Source organism: Trematomus bernacchii, unplaced genomic scaffold, assembly GCF_902827165.1.
Source record: "Trematomus bernacchii unplaced genomic scaffold, fTreBer1.1, whole genome shotgun sequence".
NCBI classification, from domain to species: Eukaryota; Metazoa; Chordata; class Actinopteri; order Perciformes; family Nototheniidae; genus Trematomus; species Trematomus bernacchii.
Window position 1 is genome coordinate 14,143 of NW_022987872.1, and position 18,822 is coordinate 32,964.

An 18,822-nucleotide genomic window follows, 5' to 3' on the forward strand; every position below is an offset into this window, starting at 1 on the left:
GGCTGAAGACTTTTCTTTTTACCAGTGCTTTTAATTGAACTATTCATATCTTCAACTGCACTGTAACTTTTATTCATTTATTTTTTCTTTTAATGTTTATTTTATTATCTTTGCTTTTTAATGACTGTTTTTAAATGCGATTTTCTTAATGACTTTCATTTTTGTAAAGCACTTTGAATTGCCTTGTGTTGAAAGGTGCTATATCTATCTATCTATCTATCTATCTATCTATCTATCTATCTATCTATCTATCTATCTATCTATCTATCTATCTATCTATCTATCTATCTATCTATCTATCTATCTGTCTATTGTAGTCTATCTATCAATCTATCTATCTATCTATCTACTGTATCTACTTTGAGGACGATAACTATCCTAACTCACTAAACGATCTTTGGCTGTTCCCTCTGATGATATTCCCATAGAAACAGAAAGAGAGTGAACCATCTCAACGCATTATATGATCTTTGTCAGCCACTGTTCTTTTCTCCTCCCTCCGCACGGTGGCGCTGTTCCCCGCGGATATATAACCAATAACCACCTGCTGCGCTTTAATTACAGCAGGAGCTCCGACAGGTAAGTTTGTTTTATTTAGTTGTTGTCAGTTTGTGGACTTTAAGAAGATGATTCTCTGTGAAACGAGACTCTTTGAGTGACGCAGCGGCAGTTACGCTCCTTCGCTTCCAACTGGAGTTTTGTAACTAAAAACAAACCGATATCTGTCTTTATTTGAGCTTTTACAGTTCGTTTAAATAACAGCAGCTGTTCTTTTAGGTCTTGGCTGTGAAAGACTCGCCTTGCTTTGAGTTCTACTGACGGTAAGAAGTCTAATCTGTGATTTTCTGCTGTGTTTCATTGTGTTTATATTGTGCTTTTGAGCTAAAGCTAACGTTAGCTCACCTTAATTCAATTTTCGCGGGGCCCCGCCCATAATGGACTGTGATTGGTCAGCTGAGACGTCATGTCGCTGAACTCCGCGCTGATTGGTTTAAAGCAAAGAAGCCCTTTAAACTGTAGTTAAATGACTGAAGACACTGGGTGAGAGACCCTCTAAAATAATATATCAATTATAATTCAAGGGGAGATTATTTTTTTTAATCAAATTGTTAAAATATAATAATTATAATTAATGTATATATTAATGGAGTGAACAAAGAGAGGAGCGTTAGCTATCAAATAATTAATGATAAATAAATTGTATGAAGGAAAAGCAAATAAATCATGACAATACATCATTATTAATAAAACAGAAATAACAATAAAAACATAAATAAGGCAAATAATGTCCTTCTGAACAGAGCATTTATTGAGTGTTTCTCCTCCAGGTGCTCCTCCTCCTGCTCTTTGCTCCCAGAGAAGGAGGCGCAGGTCTCTGGATGTCTCGCCGCAGCCTGAGGCTGGAGGACGGGCTGCGGGAGGGGAGTCTCCCTCACAGCAGCGCCTCCTTCAGCGGGGGGAAGGCCGACTGGAGGAACAGCAGGTGAGGAGGAGGAGGAGGAGGAGGAGCTATATATTATTATAATAACAATAATGCATATATATTTTACTCGTCTACTTTCTCTCCTCTCCTCTCCCTCCTCCTCCCCCCTTCAGGCAGTTGAAGCCCCGTCGCTCCTCCCTCCTCTCGGCCTCCTGCTCTTCCTCCTTGCTGCTGCCCTCCCCCCGCTCCTCCCTCCTGAACAGCAGCGTAGTTTCGGACGCCTCCCTCCTCTCCTCGCTGCTCGATGACTCCTCGGTGCAGGAGAACTCTCTGGTCCACGCCTTCTGGGGTAAACGCAGCACCTCCTCTTTTATATTGGCGGGGTGTGGGAAGTAGTTGAGTACAAATACTTTGTTACTTAAGTACATGTTTCTGGTATCAGTACTTTACTCCACTACTTCAAATACCTGTACTTTCTACTTCTTACATGTTGAACTCAAATACCTGTACTTTCTACTTCTTACATGTTGAACACAAATACCTGTACTTTCTACTTCTTACATGTTGAACACAAATACCTGTACTTTCTACTTCTTACATGTTGAACACAAATACCTGTACTTTCTACTTCTTACATGTTGAACACAAATACCTGTACTTTCTACTTCTTACATGTTGAACACAAATACCTGTACTTTCTACTTCTTACATGTTGAACCCAAATACCTGTACTTTCTACTTCTTACATGTTGAACCCAAATACCTGTACTTTCTACTTCTCACATGTTGAACACAAATACCTGTACTTTCTACTTCTCACATGTTGAACCCAAATACCTGTACTTTCTACTTCTTACATGTTGAACCCAAATACCTGTACTTTCTACTTCTCACATGTTGAACACAAATACCTGTACTTTCTACTTCTTACATGTTGAACACAAATACCTGTACTTTCTACTTCTCACATTTCCCAAACAGGCTGGTTCCTTTAGTTTGAATGTGTGTTTGGTGGCGTGATCATTATTATTTAGAGTCATTGCGTGCCTATTGATTTGAACACGATCCGTGTATCCATCATTTCCTGGTCTTCTCTAAAGAAGAGGGACCAATGAAAACGTTGTCATGTTGCCGTTGTTCAGCATGGAAACATTCATTAGCTAACAATGACATTATTGTTCTATTAATATAAAGGGAGGTCAGGTACTCTTTAAAACAGCTGCTAGTTATGGGTACTTTTTACTGAAGTACATTTCAAAGCCTCTTTACTTTTACTTGAGTAAAGAAGTTTACTCAGTACTTCTACTTTCACCAGAGTATCTTTAAACACGAGTATCTGTACTTCTACTTGAGTAAAGTGTGTACTTCTACTTGAGTAAAGTGTGTACTACATCTCTGGGTATTGAACGAAGTTAATTCTGCTTCCTGTTTCAGGTCTGGATCACGACAACGACCCCACAGGTGAGTCCATTATCATTAAAACATACTAATTATTATAATAAATTATTAATGTAATAAAAGATAATAATAAAAAAATATATTATTATTTATAAAGATCAAAGACATGTAGACTCATACATTCCTAAATGAGAAATCAATTAAAATCCATTTGTAATGAATGTGTTTTTCAGAGAGCACCATCATCGGGGATCAGAGCACGCTGCTGGCCGACTGCACTCTGATTGGCTCAGAGGGAGCTCTGGCCCCGCCCCCCAGCAGGAATCACTATGGAGACTACTCGCTGCTCTCAAACAGGAAGGAGATCCTCACCAAACACACCTGTACCCCCTCCTCCCCCCCCTCCTCCTCATCATCAGAGGAGACCCCCCTGGTGTACTGCAGAGAGAGGAGGAGCAGGACAGGTGAGACAGGAAGTCACCCTTTCACAATAAGACGTCGCTGTGATATACATTCTGAAACCAGTTTTTTTTCTATGAGAATGTTTCAGTATTTTTGCTGAATTTAATATTATGTCTCTGAATATGACCCTTCCTCACTTTAGATTATTTGAGACTCTTTATTGATCCCATCTTGAGTGAGGTGACTGCCACTCAATATCACCTGGGATTGGCTTTAACTGGGTACCCGTGTGATGCCCCCGTGTCATGTCCCCGTGTGATGCCCCCGTGTCATGTCCCCGTGTGATGCCCCCGTGTCATGTCCCCGTGTCATGTCCCCGTGTGATGCCCCCGTGTGATGCCCCCGTGTGATGCCCCCGTGTGATGTCCCCGTGTCATGTCCCCGTGTCATGCCCCCGTGCCATGTCCCCGTGCCATGTCCCCGTGCCATGTCCCCGTGCCATGTCCCCGTGCCATGTCCCCGTGCCATGTCCCCGTGCCATGTCCCCGTGCCATGTCCCCGTGCCATGTCCCCGTGCCATGTGCCCGTGCCATGTCCCCGTGCCATGTCCCCGTGCCATGTCCCCCGTGCCATGTCCATGTCCCCGTGCCATGTCCCCGTGCCATGTGCCCGTGCCATGTCCCGGTGCATGTCCCCGTGCCCTGTCCCCGTGGCCATGTCCCCGTGCCATGTCCCCGTGCCATGTCCCCGTGCCATGTCCCCGTGCCATGTCCCCGTGCCATGCCCCCCGTGCCATGCCCCCGTGCCATGTCCCCGTGTCATGTCCCGTGCCATGTCCCCGTGCCATGTCCCCGTGCCATGTCCCCGTGCCATGTCCCCGTGCCATGTCCCCGTGCCATGTCCCCGTGCCATGTCCCCGTGCCATGTCCCCGTGCCATGTCCCCGTGCCATGTCCCCGTGCCATGTCCCCGTGCCATGTCCCCGTGCCATGTCCCCGTGCCATGTCCCCGTGCCATGTCCCCGTGCCATGTGCCATGTCCCCGTGCCATGTCCCCGTGCCATGTCCCCGTGCCATGTCCCCGTGCCATGTGCCCGTGCCATGTGCCCGTGCCATGTGCCCGTGCCATGTCCCCGTGCCATGTGCCCGTGCCATGTCCCCGTGCGTGTTGTTGCCCCTGTGCGGGGAGACCAGGTGCGTGTTGTTGCCCCTGTGCGGGGAGACCAGGTGCGTGTTGTTGCCCCTGTGCGGGGAGACCAGGTGCGTGTTGTTGCCCCTGTGCGGGGAGACCAGGTGCGTGTTGTTGCCCCTGTGCGGGGAGACCAGGTGCGTGTTGTTGCCCCATTACGCCATCTAGTGTTCAAATAACAGAACATATTCATTCTAGTGGCTGCAACAGTGAGTATTTGTTACCTGACAGCCGCTCTCACCTGTTTGTTACCTGTCTCCTCAGCAGGTGTGCTCTCCTCTCTGTGGAGGGGGGTGGTCTCTCTGCTGGCTCTGATCTCTGCTCACCTGACGCTGCTGAGACGCCACCATGTCACAGGTACACACACACACCACCATGTCACAGGTACACACACACACCACCATGTCACAGGTACACACACACCATGTGACAGGTACACACACACCATGTGACAGGTACACACACACCAACATGTGACAGGTACACACACACCAACATGTGACAGGTACACACACACCAACATGTGACAGGTACACACACCAACATGTGACAGGTACACACACACCAACATGTGACAGGTACACACACCATGTGACAGGTCCACACCCACACACCATGTGACAGGTACACACACCATGTGACAGGTACACACACCATGTGACAGGTACACACACCATGTGACAGGTCCACACCCACACACCATGTGACAGGTACACACACAGTGGCGTTTTTCTATGTACAAAAGTGGTGGGGCACAAAAAACGTAGATGTCTATATATAAGCTTCTGCAGTGACGTGCAGTGAGGTTCATGGCTGGTGAGGCTCTGGCACTGACTCTTCAGGTTTACAAATATTATATTTTGACCTAAACCAAAATATAATATTATTTTCAAAAGCTTTTTTTGTCTGATGCTTCGATTAATTTTAAACAGACAGTTCAACAAAAGGATACCCAAAAAATGTAATTTTATCATTTAAATATTGAATTGTTCTCTCTTAGTAAGATCCCATTTTCAATCAAATGGCGGTCTTACCTTGACTTGAAGATGAAGTCCATTTTCCTATCCTTCTGGACAAACATTTCTATATCTTTTTTGTAAAAGTCCTCCTTATGTTCTTGTAGTTTCAAAAGTCTATCATAAATCTAATCCATAGATTTATGATTCAAAAATGATAAAAGTAGGGTAGACATGTGGATGTTATCCGGCTGAACAAAACGTGCATTTATCTAACAGGTACGTTTCCCACAGATCTTATTTCAAGCTATTTTCTAAAATCCTCTGGAGAAACCTCATTGCTTTTTTGAGCTTACTTCCTGGTTTTAGGACGCGTCACTGCAGCTCTCTCGTCTCCTCTTCACACACCACACTTTTCGCGGCACACGTACTTACAGCCAATCAGCTCTGAATGATGTGAGATGACGTATGGTGGGGATGGTAGCTCCGTGCCCCTCTGGTGTTTTTTGTTTTGCCACACACATTACATTGAAAAATACTCTGAGCATGCGCAGTGTAGTTTTTACAGTCACCGTTCACTTAGACAGTGAGAGGGAGGGGCATGATCAGGTTTTGTCCCACATGGCTCAAAACGGCACTGTAGACACTAATTAGAAGAACACAGACTAAAACAGCAATGTACAGACGAATCAGATGATTAAACATGACCTTAAAATATATTTTATATATTTTTTAATTTCTTTTTTTGCATCTCTTTCCATTTTTTGTAATCATGTGTAATACTTTCTGCTGACACTAGGTGGGGCTGTGTCCCACCTGCCCCTAATGACCAGTCACCACTGTACACACACATCAACACCTGACAGGTACACACACACCAACATGTGACAGGTACACACACACCAACATGTGACAGGTACACACACACCAACATGTGACAGGTACACACACCAACATGTGACAGGTACACACACCAACATGTGACAGGTACACACACACCAACATGTGACAGGTACACACACACCAACATGTGACAGGTACACACACACCAACATGTGACAGGTACACACACCAACATGTGACAGGTACACACACCAACATGTGACAGGTACACACACACCTAAAGTGTAAGCATCATAAACACAGATTATTTTGTGACATCATCCAAAATCACACGGAGGAATCCCATTGGCCCAGGGAGATGGTGCCTTCAGGGACCAGCAGGTGTTTTGCATACCTCCATGTGTATGAATGCTTCCTGTTGCAGGTGAGCTGCAGCGGTGCTGCGCCTCCTCCGTGCTGCAGCTGAGGAGAGCTGCAGAGCGCTGCGTCAGCGTGCTGCTCTCACTGCTGCCTCCCTCTGACCACACACACACAGGTACTGCCAACAGGTGTGTGTGGGGGTGCACTGGTGTCGCACAGGTGCACTGGTGTCACACTGGTGTCACACTGGTGTCACACAGGTGCACTGGTGTCACACTGGTGTCACACTGGTGTCACACTGGTGTCACACTGGTGTCACACTGGTGTCACACTGGTGTCACACTGGTGTCACACTGGTGTCACACAGGTGTCACACTGGTGTCACACTGGTGTCACACTGGTGTCACACTGGTGTCACACTGGTGTCACACTGGTGTCACACTGGTGTCACACTGGTGTCACACTGGTGTCACACAGGTGCACTGGTGTCACACTGGTGTCACACTGGTGTCACACTGGTGTCACACAGGTGCACTGGTGTCACACTGGTGTCACAGGTGCATGACGTCATATCCACGCTGTTTGGTTTATGGGGATTTAAAGGGAACACAAAGGGCCTCTTTAATGTTTAGTTCCCATGATGCTTTGAGTCTCACCTGTTCTCGGGTTTCCCTCCAAACAAATGTGCTGCACCTCTCTCACTTTGGCTGTTGCCATGACATGATGCAAATCTCTCACACACACACACACACACACACACACACACACACTCACACACACTCATTAAATCCTGCCTGTGTTGCAGTTCGATCTTCTGCAGTCATGACCCCGTCGGAGCAGCAGCATCCCGACGCATCTCTGCGTGAGTTTTTAAACTAACACACACACACTCACACTCACACACACACACTCTGTAATCTTTATCTACTCACTCGGATAAAGAACATTCCAAAATGTAGGAATCTTTCTAATTTCTCACGTGTTTAAATTGTCTTTAAACGGTTCACAGAAAGTCTCTTTCGTCACGAACGTGTCATATTTGACAAACTCAGATTTTGTGACGTGTGTTTACCGCTTTTAAACTTGGAGTTATCCCCCATCATGCATTGCATTGACTTTAAAGTGATTATCCTCCATGCACACTGGAGGTATTTCTCTCCTCTTCCTCCTCTTCCTCCCATCCTCCTCCATGTTGGCTTCTTCCCCTCCTCTTCCTCATGTTGGATCAGATGATGTGAATCTGTGTGTTCCTCAGGTGGGTCAGCAGGTGATGTGTTCAGGTGTCTCCACAGACGCTGGCATCACATGACCTCCAGAGTCTTCCTGACGTGGCAAGTTTTCATTTGACTTTTAGCATAGTTTGAATCACATTTGGACTCTGAGCACTTTTAGGCTCATTTCAATGATACTTAGCCGAGTTTTAAACATATCTCTGCTGCTTTTAAAATATATTTAGATTCTTGTAATCATATTACTCTCACAGAAGTGTTCTTTATTCAGTTTGCAGCTCATGGTGTTGAGTAAACTAAGTACTGAAATACAAATGATTTGACGTACTTTACTTTGGCAGCAACGCGTTCATCCAGATGTTGTTTCTCCTGCAGGTCTCCTCTCAGACTCCTCCTGGTTCTCCTCCCTCTGCTCCTCCTCTTCAGTACGTATTCAACCTGATCATAAAACAGATGAATGCTCTGAAAGAGCATTCATCTGTTTGCAACTCATATATATCAATCTTCCAATTCCTTGTATATAGACTCAGATCTTCATTGTCATGACTCCACTGTAGCTAATGCACACATGACGATAAAAGCCTTGACCCTGGCATCACCCCGATCATCTCTGCATTCAATATGAATATTCATATTGAATGTAATGATGATGTTTTGGTCTCTCTCCTCCAGGCGTTTGGTTCTTCACCCCCGCCGCTCTGACCTCCCTCCTCCCAGCTGTGAGCCTCACGCAGTGGACCGAGGTCTCTGAAGCCCCGCCCATCTTCTCCTCCCCCCCACCATCAGAGGAGGTGATGGAGGAGAAGGAGGTGCAGCCGCTCCACATCCGCCCGACAACGGGAGCAGGAGAGCAGGTGAGATCATTAAAGCAAAGTTGCTAAAAATAATTTAAGTTGATTAAAGATTGAATCCACGTTTATAATTTAAATATACGTTTTTTAAATGTTCTACTTTGAATCATTTTGAAGTGGCTTTGAGTTACTTTAAGTCTACTTCTTATACATGTGGCTACTTTTCTAATAGAAGTGCTCTCCTGTGCTCTCCTGTGCTCCCCTGTGCTCCTCTGTGCTCCTCTGTGCTCCTCTGTGCTCCCCTGTGCTCCCCTGTGCTCCTCTGTGCTCCCCTGTGCTCCTCTGTGCTCCCCTGTGCTCCCCTGTGCTCCCCTGTGCTCCCCTGTGCTCCCCTGTGCTCCCCTGTGCTCCCCTGTGCTCCTCTGTGCTCCTCTGTGCTCCTCTGTGCTCCTCTGTGCTCCTCTGTGCTCCTCTGTGCTCCTCTGTGCTCCCCTGTGCTCCCCTGTGCTCCCCTGTGCTCCCCTGTGCTCCTCTGTGCTCCTCTGTGCTCCCCTGTGCTCCCCTGTGCTCCTCTGTGCTCCCCTGTGCTCCTCTGTGCTCCTCTGTGCTCCCCAGCAGGAGGCGCTGCAGCGTCTGGAGCTCAGTGTGACGGCTCTGTGGGAGCGAGTCGAGACGGGGGGTGAGCAGGAGGAGCAGCGGCACAGGGAGGTGATGAGACTTTACTCCGACCTCCAGCAGCTGATCTCAGGTCAGAGGGGCGGGGCTCTGAGCGTCCTGATGGAGCAGCAGCTGGAGAGCGTGAGGGCGGAGCTGAAGGAGCAGAGGAGCCAATCACAGGTACTCTAGATACATCACACAGGTACATCACACAGGTACATCACACAGGTACATCACACAGGTACATCACACAGGTACTCTACACTCTAGTGGTTCCCAACCTTTTTTTTTACCAAGGCACACCTGAAAATATTTCTCGACCCCAAGGCACACCAACTTCTCGTAGATTTAAAAACCACTTCAGAGCTTAAACTACAAACAATAAATACACCATCAATTGGTTTTCAAATGTGTATTTAATTTAATAGAACATTTTATTGAACAAATAATCAAATATAAGTCATCCTAAAAACCATATAATCCATCATATAATGACAAGAACCAGACTGAAAACGACTCTCTGAGTTATTTTACATTTGGATTTCAAAAGAGGTAGGCCTATGATAACGTAAAATGAATAATAACGTAATAATAACAGACTAATCAGTTTAAACAGCAAAACTAAAATAAAACCGATAGTCACATGTTAGTGCGACACGTGCCTGCTTTAGGGAGCAGAGTCTCTTGATGCGTGGGGGGGATAGTGGACAGCGCAACGCGGAGGTCCTGCTCCACTGACAGCCGGGGGCGGGTCTTGTTTTTGACATAATGCGAGTGAGGAAACCGCCAGCTCGCACAAGTAGGTTGGAAACGGTAAAAGCACGTTGATAGCACTCTCTGAGAGGGATGGATACTCGTGTCCCACAAGCAGCCAAAAGATATCCAGAAGTCGTTCACCGTGCTTCAGTCTCAGGGAGCGGTCCATAGCTCTGCGAGTTCATCTGAGCTCTGCTGTTTAAACTAGTGGCTGATATTAATGAGAGGATTAAACGGATCCCGCAGCCAATCGAAGTCTTCATTCATAGGAGGGAAATATGACTCAAACCTCTCCTCCAGCACTCTCATTACTCTTGGAAGATTTTGGCGCGAGGATAAAAAGCTGCTCTGCACGCCGTAAACAATGACGGCTGATGTAAGTCATGAGAATTCAAGCAGTCGGTATTTCATATTTCTAAATCTGAGCAATATATATGTTTTATTAGCTGATCAGCTCCATTGTACATTTAATACAATAAAGTTTATATGAAGTGAAGTTTAATAAGTGAGAAAAAAATGTGGAACGTAAAAAGATTGTACGGCACACCTGGACAGAGCGGTTGGTGGCCACAGAGTGCCACAGAGTGCCACAGAGTGCCACAGAGTGCCACAGAGTGCCACAGACCCACACAGAACAGAGTGCCACAGACCCACACAGAACAGAGTGCCACAGACCCACACAGAACAGAGTGCCACAGACCCACACAGAACAGAGTGCCACAGACCCACACAGAACAGAGTGCCACAGACCCACACAGAACAGAGTGAGACAGAATCACAGCACCAACCCCCGTCCTGTGAGGTGGAAGTCTGGTAGCTTTTGAGGGTTGTTGATCAGATTTGCTGAGCATGCTGGGAGTTGTAGTTCCTTCATTGTGTGTTTGTCAGCAGGAGGTGTTGCAGCAGCAGAGGGAAACGTCTCGTGTGGATCAGCTGGAGCTGCAGCTGCAGAGCCTGGCTGAACAAACAGAGGTAAACCTACACACACACACACACCTTTACAGCACCTGAAATAACACAGAGAGATCTAATGCTGTTCAGGCTGCTGGTATTCTTATTTAGAATACTATTAATCATATTCAGACTCAGCTCTCTGAACTTAAGCTTCTTTTAAATGTTGAGAAAACCAAGGTAATGCTCTTTTCTAAAGCTAAAAAGACACCAGAGCCTGTTTTAGATATTGTTACTATGCAAGGAATAAAACTTGAAGTGGTTAGCTGTTACAAATACCTTGGTATCTGGCTTGATGATTGTCTCTCTTTTAAACTTCATGTCAATAATCTGCTTAACAAACTGAGGGTTAGGCTAGGTTTCTTCTTCAGGAACAAGTCCTGTTTCTCACTTGAGGCCAGAAAAAGGCTCTGTGACCTTTTGACCTGTGCTGGACTATGGTGATCTGGTCTATATGAATGCACCTGAACAAGTTAGATGCCGCCTATCACAGCGCACTGAGATTTGTCACAAATTGTAAAGCACTTACACATCACTGTACCCTGTATGCCAAGGCAGGTCTGCCATCACTTACTGTACGGAGGCTCAGTCACTGGTACACGTTTATTTATAAAGCTTTGTTGGGTAAACTCCCGTATTATATCTGCTCTCTGATAACTCAGAGAGTTGCAAGCAGCTATTGTCTGAGATCACATGATGTAGTCTTGTTAGATGTGCCAAGAGCAAGGACTGTTTTAGGTGAGACAGCTTTTATGTGCGCAGCTCCACTTGCTTGGAACAATCTACAGCAAGAATTGAAACTGAGCAATCTCATTCCTCTGCATGTTTTTAAAGCTAGGCTAAATGAAATGCTCGTTGACACTATGGGTACTTGTAAATGTTGATAAGTATGTAAATGTAACCTGTAAATATGTTGTATGATGTCCTTTATTGTTTTATGTTTCATGTGGAACCTAATTGCTGCAGGTCTCCCTTGAAAAAGAGATCTCTGATCTCAAGGGACCATCTGGTTAAATAAAGGTTTGATTTATTTAGTATTTCTCCTCAGGAGCTGCAGTGCAGACAGGAAGCTGCTGCTACAGGTTCTCCTTCATCAACAACACTTCCTGTTTCTCTCAGGTAATCTTCATCCTCTCCCTCCTCTTCATCCTCTCCCTCCTCTTCTCCACTTCAGTCAGCTGTAGTTTGTTCCATATTTAACACCAACAGGAGAACATAACGTCTCCTTCCTCTCCCTTCTTTATTGAATATGTTACTGTTGTGAATGTCCTCTTCCAACATGAGAGTAGCATGCTAACAAAGGTATCCCAACTGTAGCTGTGTTCATGACAGGATGTATGATTACCTAGAAGAGCATCAGGACCAGAGGTCGCGTTAACCGAATATTTTCCGTCTATGACGTAATTTTTCCAAGAATGACGGAAAACTCTGAAAGCAGTCCGTCATTTTGACAGATTAGAACACAACTCGGAACAGCGCCAAAATGTCCACCAGCGGCCCACATTATATTACATCCTTAGTGGCCAGGTCGACTGAGGGCGATCTACTGTACTCTACTTTAACTATTATTTAGTAATTCACACCCCTGTCCAGTTGGTGGCGAGTGTGTGCATATTAAGTAGCTATTGTCTAGTCTTGTATTTGACCTCGTTGATTACCTCGTTGTTTAACCGGCTTTAGCAATCGCAAAATGTCACGGCAGCTGAGTGTCCGAAGCTTTTTTAATAAGCCCAGTAATTGTGATGGTGTGGATAAACGAGGTGAAAGAAGAGGGATTGATGCAGTGGAGGATGAAGGACAAGCCAGTAAGACTAAAACTGACAACGTTCAGCCAGCAGCAGAGGGACAAGCAAGTGGCAAGGAAAAATAAATCATTCATATTCGTTTTGACATGAAAAGTGACCGCACGGTCGGTGTCTCTGTTCATCTTTGTTTTTCTCCATGCCCTTAAAGGTTCTGAATGAATCATAAAAAAAAGGAATGATTGAACATTTGCTGCTTAGTACCCAAACATAAATATTAAATATGTCTCATCATTAAAACATGAAAAATAAAATGACGGGTAATAATGGATTATGACGGAAATGTTACGATCCTGTCCGTCAAAATGACAGACAACGAAAAAGTCTAACGCAACCACTGATCAGGACTGTTTGAGGCATATGATAGCTATGTGATTAACATGATGATTCAGCCTCTATGGAGATAGACATATGACAAGCATGCTCATTTCTGACGTGGAGCTAATCTGAAGTAAACATTGAATACTGCTTTCTATTCCTCCATCTTGTGACTGTGTAACTCCCTCTCTTGGATATCAGCATGTGAAGGACACTGTTCAGGAACTAGTTGATGCTCTGTATGTGATGACTACTTCCATTCTGGAGAGGATCAGAGATACATGGATCCTGAGATTGAAGCTCAAGCCGGGGACCAGGGATTATTAACATTTTATTCAGAAAAAGTCAGAATTTTGAGATTTTGAAAAAAAGTCAGAATTTTGAGACTTTTGAGAAAGTCAGAATTTTTAGAAATTTAGACTTGAGAAAAAAGTAATCATTGAGAAAAAGTCAGAATTTTTAGATTTTGAAAAATAGAAAAGATTTTCAGAAAAAAGCCAACATTTTGAGAAAAAGTCAGAATGTTGAGATTTTGAGGAAAAAGTCAGAATTTTGAGAAAAAACTCAGTATTTGAGATTGAAGCTCAAGTTTATGATTATTAACATTTTTAAGTATTCAGAAAAATAATAATTTTGAAAAAAAAGTAATAATTTGGAGAAAAAAGTAATAATTGAGAAAGTCATTTTGAGATTTTGACTACTTCCATTCTTGAGGATCAGAAACACATGGATCCTGAGATTGAAGCTCAAGCCGGGGACCAGGGATTATTTTTCTAACAGTTAGGCTCTCACTTTAACTTTGTCTTCCTGCAGTGCTGGGGTGGACCGTCACTCCCATGATGCATTGCTGTCGGAGGTGACGCGGCTGCAGGAGGCTCTGCAGGAGGTGAGGAAGCAGGTGGAGGATCTGTCTGAGCGTCAGGAGAACCAAGAACACCTGGAGAACCAAGAACACCTGGAGAACATCCAGCAGACGGTGAGAGCCCCGACGAACCTGACCTCTCTGTTCCTGAAGCTGCTTCAAAATAAAAGCCCCTCACCAGCAAGGCTTTTATTGTGAAGCAGCAGCAGGACATTTTATTTCACACATTTACAAGAAAATATCTAAAGTTTAATAGGATTTTTTAGAAAAAACTTGCATATTTACAAACTACTACTACCACCTCTCAAATGTAAGCCTCTATTTAGCTTTTTGAGGCTAACATCTAGGTCACTTCCGGGCAAAAACTACGGCCCCGCCCACTTTTGGGGGAAAACAAAGCTGTCATTTGAACGGCGGTCAATACAAATTCTGAAGTTTTTGCCAATCCGATCAGAAATGTAAGAAACGTGGATTTGTGGATCTTCAAATAGCCCGGTTACGATGTCCATAGATGAGAGTAACACCTACGTCACTTTACGGCCCCGCCCACTTTTGGGGGAAACAACGCTGTCATTTTGAACGGCGATCGAGCCTGAAGCCAGAGGACGTTCAGAAACACTGAACTCTGGATTTGTTTTAATGTTTGAGGTGCAATAAACGACACGGCAGCTTTCTGTTAAACTATTACTTTCTGCCTCGCTCATGAGAGTAACAGCCGGCAAAATGACAGCCTCGCCTACTGATTTGAATTGAACCATATATCGAGTCCGATCGTCGATTTCAAATGATGTGATGTAATTGTTTGCCTGACTGGCCATCGTCATCGGGCTCTTTGAAGATCAGAAAATCCACGGTTTTCAAACATTTCTGATCGGATTGGCAAACACTTCAGAATGTGTATTGACCGCCGTTCAAATGACAGCGTTGGTTTCCCCCAAAAGTTGGCGGGGCTGTAGTTTTCGCCCGGAAGTGACGTAGGTGTTACTCATCTATTTTTAATAATATTACAGCTTATTAATGCAACCTATAATCACATTTAGGCTACAATAATTACATTTCAGTTACTTTATAACTTATTAAAGCCACTTATCTTTCAAATGTTTTCTTCAATCAAATGTAGGGAATTGTTATCATGTAAAGACTACTTTTAATCTTATTTAAGCTACCCTCATCTGGGCTACTCGTCTCCCTATAAATTGTAGTTTATATCAAACTCAAGGTACTTTTAAACCTCATTTTATTTTTTAATGTCAAACGGCAGCAGGAAATGTTTGTGAAATTCAAAGCCAGTTACTTTTTAAATGATTTCCAATATAATGTGTCATTTTCTTCCGTCAGGTTTCAGAGTTGGTCTCCGCTCAGGTCCGTGAGGAGGTCCGGGTCCTTCTGTACGGGAACCAGCTGACTGTAGGGGGCGGGGCTTCAGGAGATGACTCCAGCCCCCCGCAGCCCCTCCTTCAGTGGCTGCAGCAGCACTATGTGAGCCAGGCCGACCTGCAGGGGGCGCTGTCCTCTGTGGAGACCAGAGTCCTGCAGAACATCAGAGACCTGCAGAACATCAGAGACCTGCAGAACATCAGAGACCTGCAGAACATCAGCAGGGAGCAACTCAGAGAGGACGGACTGAACCAAGCAGGGACCACGGGGGGGGAAACCACCGTCACTAAGGAGGTGAGAAACAGATTCAAATGGAGCTCAAATTAGAAAAATATTGGTGAGTTTTTGTATTTCTGAGTAAAAAAACTCCCATATTTACTAGAAAAAAAGTAGATTTATTAGAAAAAAGTGTACTAGAAAAAACCATAAATTACTAAAAAATAAACTCATATTTACTGGAAAAAATACAAATGACTGGAAAAACTAGGTTTTAGTTTAGTGGTTTTCACGTGCTAACACTCGGGTTTATCCAAATGCATTTAACGAGTTTCCGAACACCAACGTACTAGTCCACTACGCCACAGCCTCCCTCCCCATATATAAATAAAGATATAACAGTGAGGGTGTTCGTTCTCCTGCAGGAGGTGCGTGAGATGGTGCAGGACGCGCTGAGGATCTTCTCTCAGGATCGAACCGGCCGCGCAGACTACGCCCTGGAGTCCGGAGGTGTGTTTCATAATGTTAAATAATACTCTGTTTGATGGGATGTAAGCAGCAGCTGACGGGTACCAGGACTAACAGCACCAGAGTCAGGGACAGTTTCATCCCACAGGCCATACGACTGTTAAACACTCTGTGAAGAGCATCCAGAACATTCATGTTGTTGAACATTGAATGTTCTGACTGTGTTCTGACGGTGTTGTTCTGGCGGTGTTGGTGTTCTGACGGTGTGGTTCTGACGGTGTGGTTCTGACGGTGTGGTTCTGACGGTGTGTTTCTGGCTGTGTTGTTCTGACGGTGTTGTTCTGACTGTGTTGTTCCTCCTCCGCCCTACAGGGGGCAGCATCCTCAGCTCCAGATGCTCTCAGACCTACGAGACCAAGACGGCGCTGCTCAGTCTGTTCGGACTTCCTCTCTGGTTCTTCTCCCAGAGCCCCCGCGCCGTCATACAGGTGCTGTATTATCTTTATCTCATCACTAGCTCTCAGCTTCATCCAAATGCATTTAACCAGTTCCCTTCACATTATGAACCCTCTTCATGAGGCTCTGTAACGACACCCTGCAGTTACTCCACTAACTCCTCCTCCTCCTCCTCCTCCTCTTCCTCCTCCTCCAGCCTGATGTCCAGCCAGGTAACTGTTGGGCGTTCAGAGGCTCTTCAGGAGTCCTGGTGCTCCGCCTCTCGATGAGCGTGTCCCCGTCGTCCTTCTCTCTGGAGCACGTCCCCAGATCTCTGTCTCCCAGCGGGACCTCTAGCAGCGCCCCGAGGGACTTCAGGGTCTACGTAAGAGAGACCACGTTCAGGGGGGTGCATTTTACTAGATAGAAAATCACTCATTTACTTTTTCCCAATTTCCCAATTATTTTGAGAAAATAAATAAAATTTAACTAGAAAAAAACTCATTTTATCGAAAAAGTACAACTTTACAAAAAAAATCCTCCCAAATCTACGGGACTTCAGAGTCTACGTAAGAGAGACTTTTATTAAGGGAAGGGCTGAACATTTTACAAGAAAGAAATACTTACAAATTATTAGAAAACACTCAGAAATGTACTAATCTACATTTGAACATTTCTATGTGTCTATTGGTGTTCTCAGGGTCTTCAGGACGAGGAGGAGGAGGAGGGGAAGCTGCTCGGCTCCTTCAGATACGACCAGGACGGAGAGGCTCTGCAGACGTTCCCCGTCACCGTGAGACACACTTTACTTTCAAATCAAATCAAATCAGGTTTTATTTATATAGCACATTTAAAAGTGATTTTTGGTCGAGCCAAAGTGCTGTACATGTAATAAAAACACAATTACTACAATCACAATAAACGACAATAAATTACAACAGATATATATATAAAAAATTAAATTAAAAAAAAAACAAAAAACACAAGGAAAAGTCAGGAGTCGTGCTCCGCTCTGACTAGAAGGCCAGAGAGAAGAAGTGTGTTTTTAGTGTAGATTTAAAAACCCCTAGGGTCTGGGCCGACCTCACATGGAGGGGCAGAGTGTTCCAGAGCCTCGGGCCAGCTGCTGCGAAGGCTCGGTGCCCTCTGGTTTTGAGCCTGGTCTTGGGCACTACCAGCAGCAGCTGGTCAGCAGACCTTAAAGCTCTGGCTGGGGTGTAGCGCTGGAGGAGTTCAGCTATATAGGCCGGAGCCAGCCCATTTAGTGCTTTGAAAACAAATAAAAGGATTTTAAAATCAACTTTACTTTAAAGTACACAAACATAGCTAATACTACTGTAACTTTAAACACAAACATAGCATATGCTAATACTACTGTGACTTTAAACACAAACATAGCATATGCTAATACTACTGTAACTTTAAACTCGCACTAACAGTACTGTACTTTAAACTGTGTGGTCTGTTCCTCAGGAGCAGAACGGGTCCTGGTTCCAGGTGGTGGAGCTGCAGGTTCTCTCTAACTGGGGGAACCCGGAGTACACGTGTCTGTATCGCTTCAGAGTCCATGGCTCACCTGCTGACACACAGGGTTAAACAACAACAACACCAACATCAGGGGAACTGCAGAGTGTTTCCTGTGGAAAACACACTCAGTTTAATGTACATATCGTTCAGATTTCACCTGTTAGCGTCTCGTCTAAGCCTGTTGTCTTGTTTCAGCCCCGCCTCCTTTTACCTGTTAACGTCTCGTCTAAGCCCCGCCTCCTTTCATCTGTTAATGTCTAAGCCCCGCCTCCTTTCACCTGTTAACGTATAAGCCCCACCTCCTTTCACCTGTTAACGTCTCGTCTAAGCCCCGCCTCCTTTCACCTGTTAACGTCTCGTCCAAGCCCCGCCTCCTTTCACCTGTTAACGTCTAATCTAAGCCCCGCCTCCTTTCACCTGTTGCCGGGCGGAACTCTCGACGCTTGAAAGATTCCTGTTTTATTCTGAAATGTGTGTTTTTTTTTTTTTTACATGCTGTAAATATTTGTGTGTTTTGTGTGCGTGAAACCGGACTAAATAAAGATATGAAGTTTTTATTAAACTGTAAAAATGTCTTGTTTATTAGGAGGTAACTACACTGTTGATGTGTTTGTTTGTTTACAAGAACACAAGTCAGCTGTTTCCTTTCAGCGCTGCTTCTTCCAGACACTTTTCTAGTTTTTGAAGTCTTGAAATCTCGTGAATTTGTTAAATCTCAGATTAATTCTAAATGCAATGAAAGTCATCCTGCAGCATGAAGCTCTGACATGCTAATGCTAACTGAATGATAAAACAGGAGGTTGTGGTTGTGTTGTCAGACTCTCAGAAGATCAAGGTTTGTCGTTATTTTACAAATTATTTCTA

The 18,822-nt window shown here is 44.7% G+C and overlaps 1 protein-coding gene across 7 annotated transcripts; it reads left to right on the top strand.

Moving 5' to 3' along the window:
- Positions 1-559: 559 nt before the first annotated feature.
- On the top strand, positions 560-18,090 carry LOC117469445 (SUN domain-containing protein 1-like). 7 transcript variants are annotated; one of them, XM_034113853.1, is made up of 22 exons: positions 560-579; positions 778-821; positions 1,329-1,483; positions 1,597-1,772; positions 2,858-2,884; positions 3,055-3,285; positions 4,675-4,767; positions 6,634-6,744; positions 7,375-7,431; positions 7,825-7,900; positions 8,174-8,223; positions 8,471-8,652; positions 9,208-9,426; positions 10,891-10,974; positions 12,002-12,072; positions 13,887-14,049; positions 15,274-15,606; positions 15,954-16,038; positions 16,369-16,484; positions 16,649-16,816; positions 17,132-17,224; positions 17,905-18,090. In XM_034113853.1, the coding sequence occupies exons 3-22, from the start codon at positions 1,380-1,382 to the stop codon at positions 18,025-18,027; spliced, it is 2,562 nt and encodes an 853-aa protein (XP_033969744.1). In that variant the 5' UTR covers positions 560-579; positions 778-821; positions 1,329-1,379; the 3' UTR covers positions 18,028-18,090. The 7 variants fall into 7 exon arrangements, with proteins under 7 accessions (XP_033969744.1, XP_033969740.1, XP_033969743.1 ...); XM_034113849.1 differs by having other exon boundaries at positions 561-579; positions 9,205-9,426; XM_034113852.1 differs by having other exon boundaries at positions 561-579; positions 9,205-9,426; positions 10,894-10,974.
- The last annotated feature ends 732 nt before the right edge of the window (positions 18,091-18,822 follow it).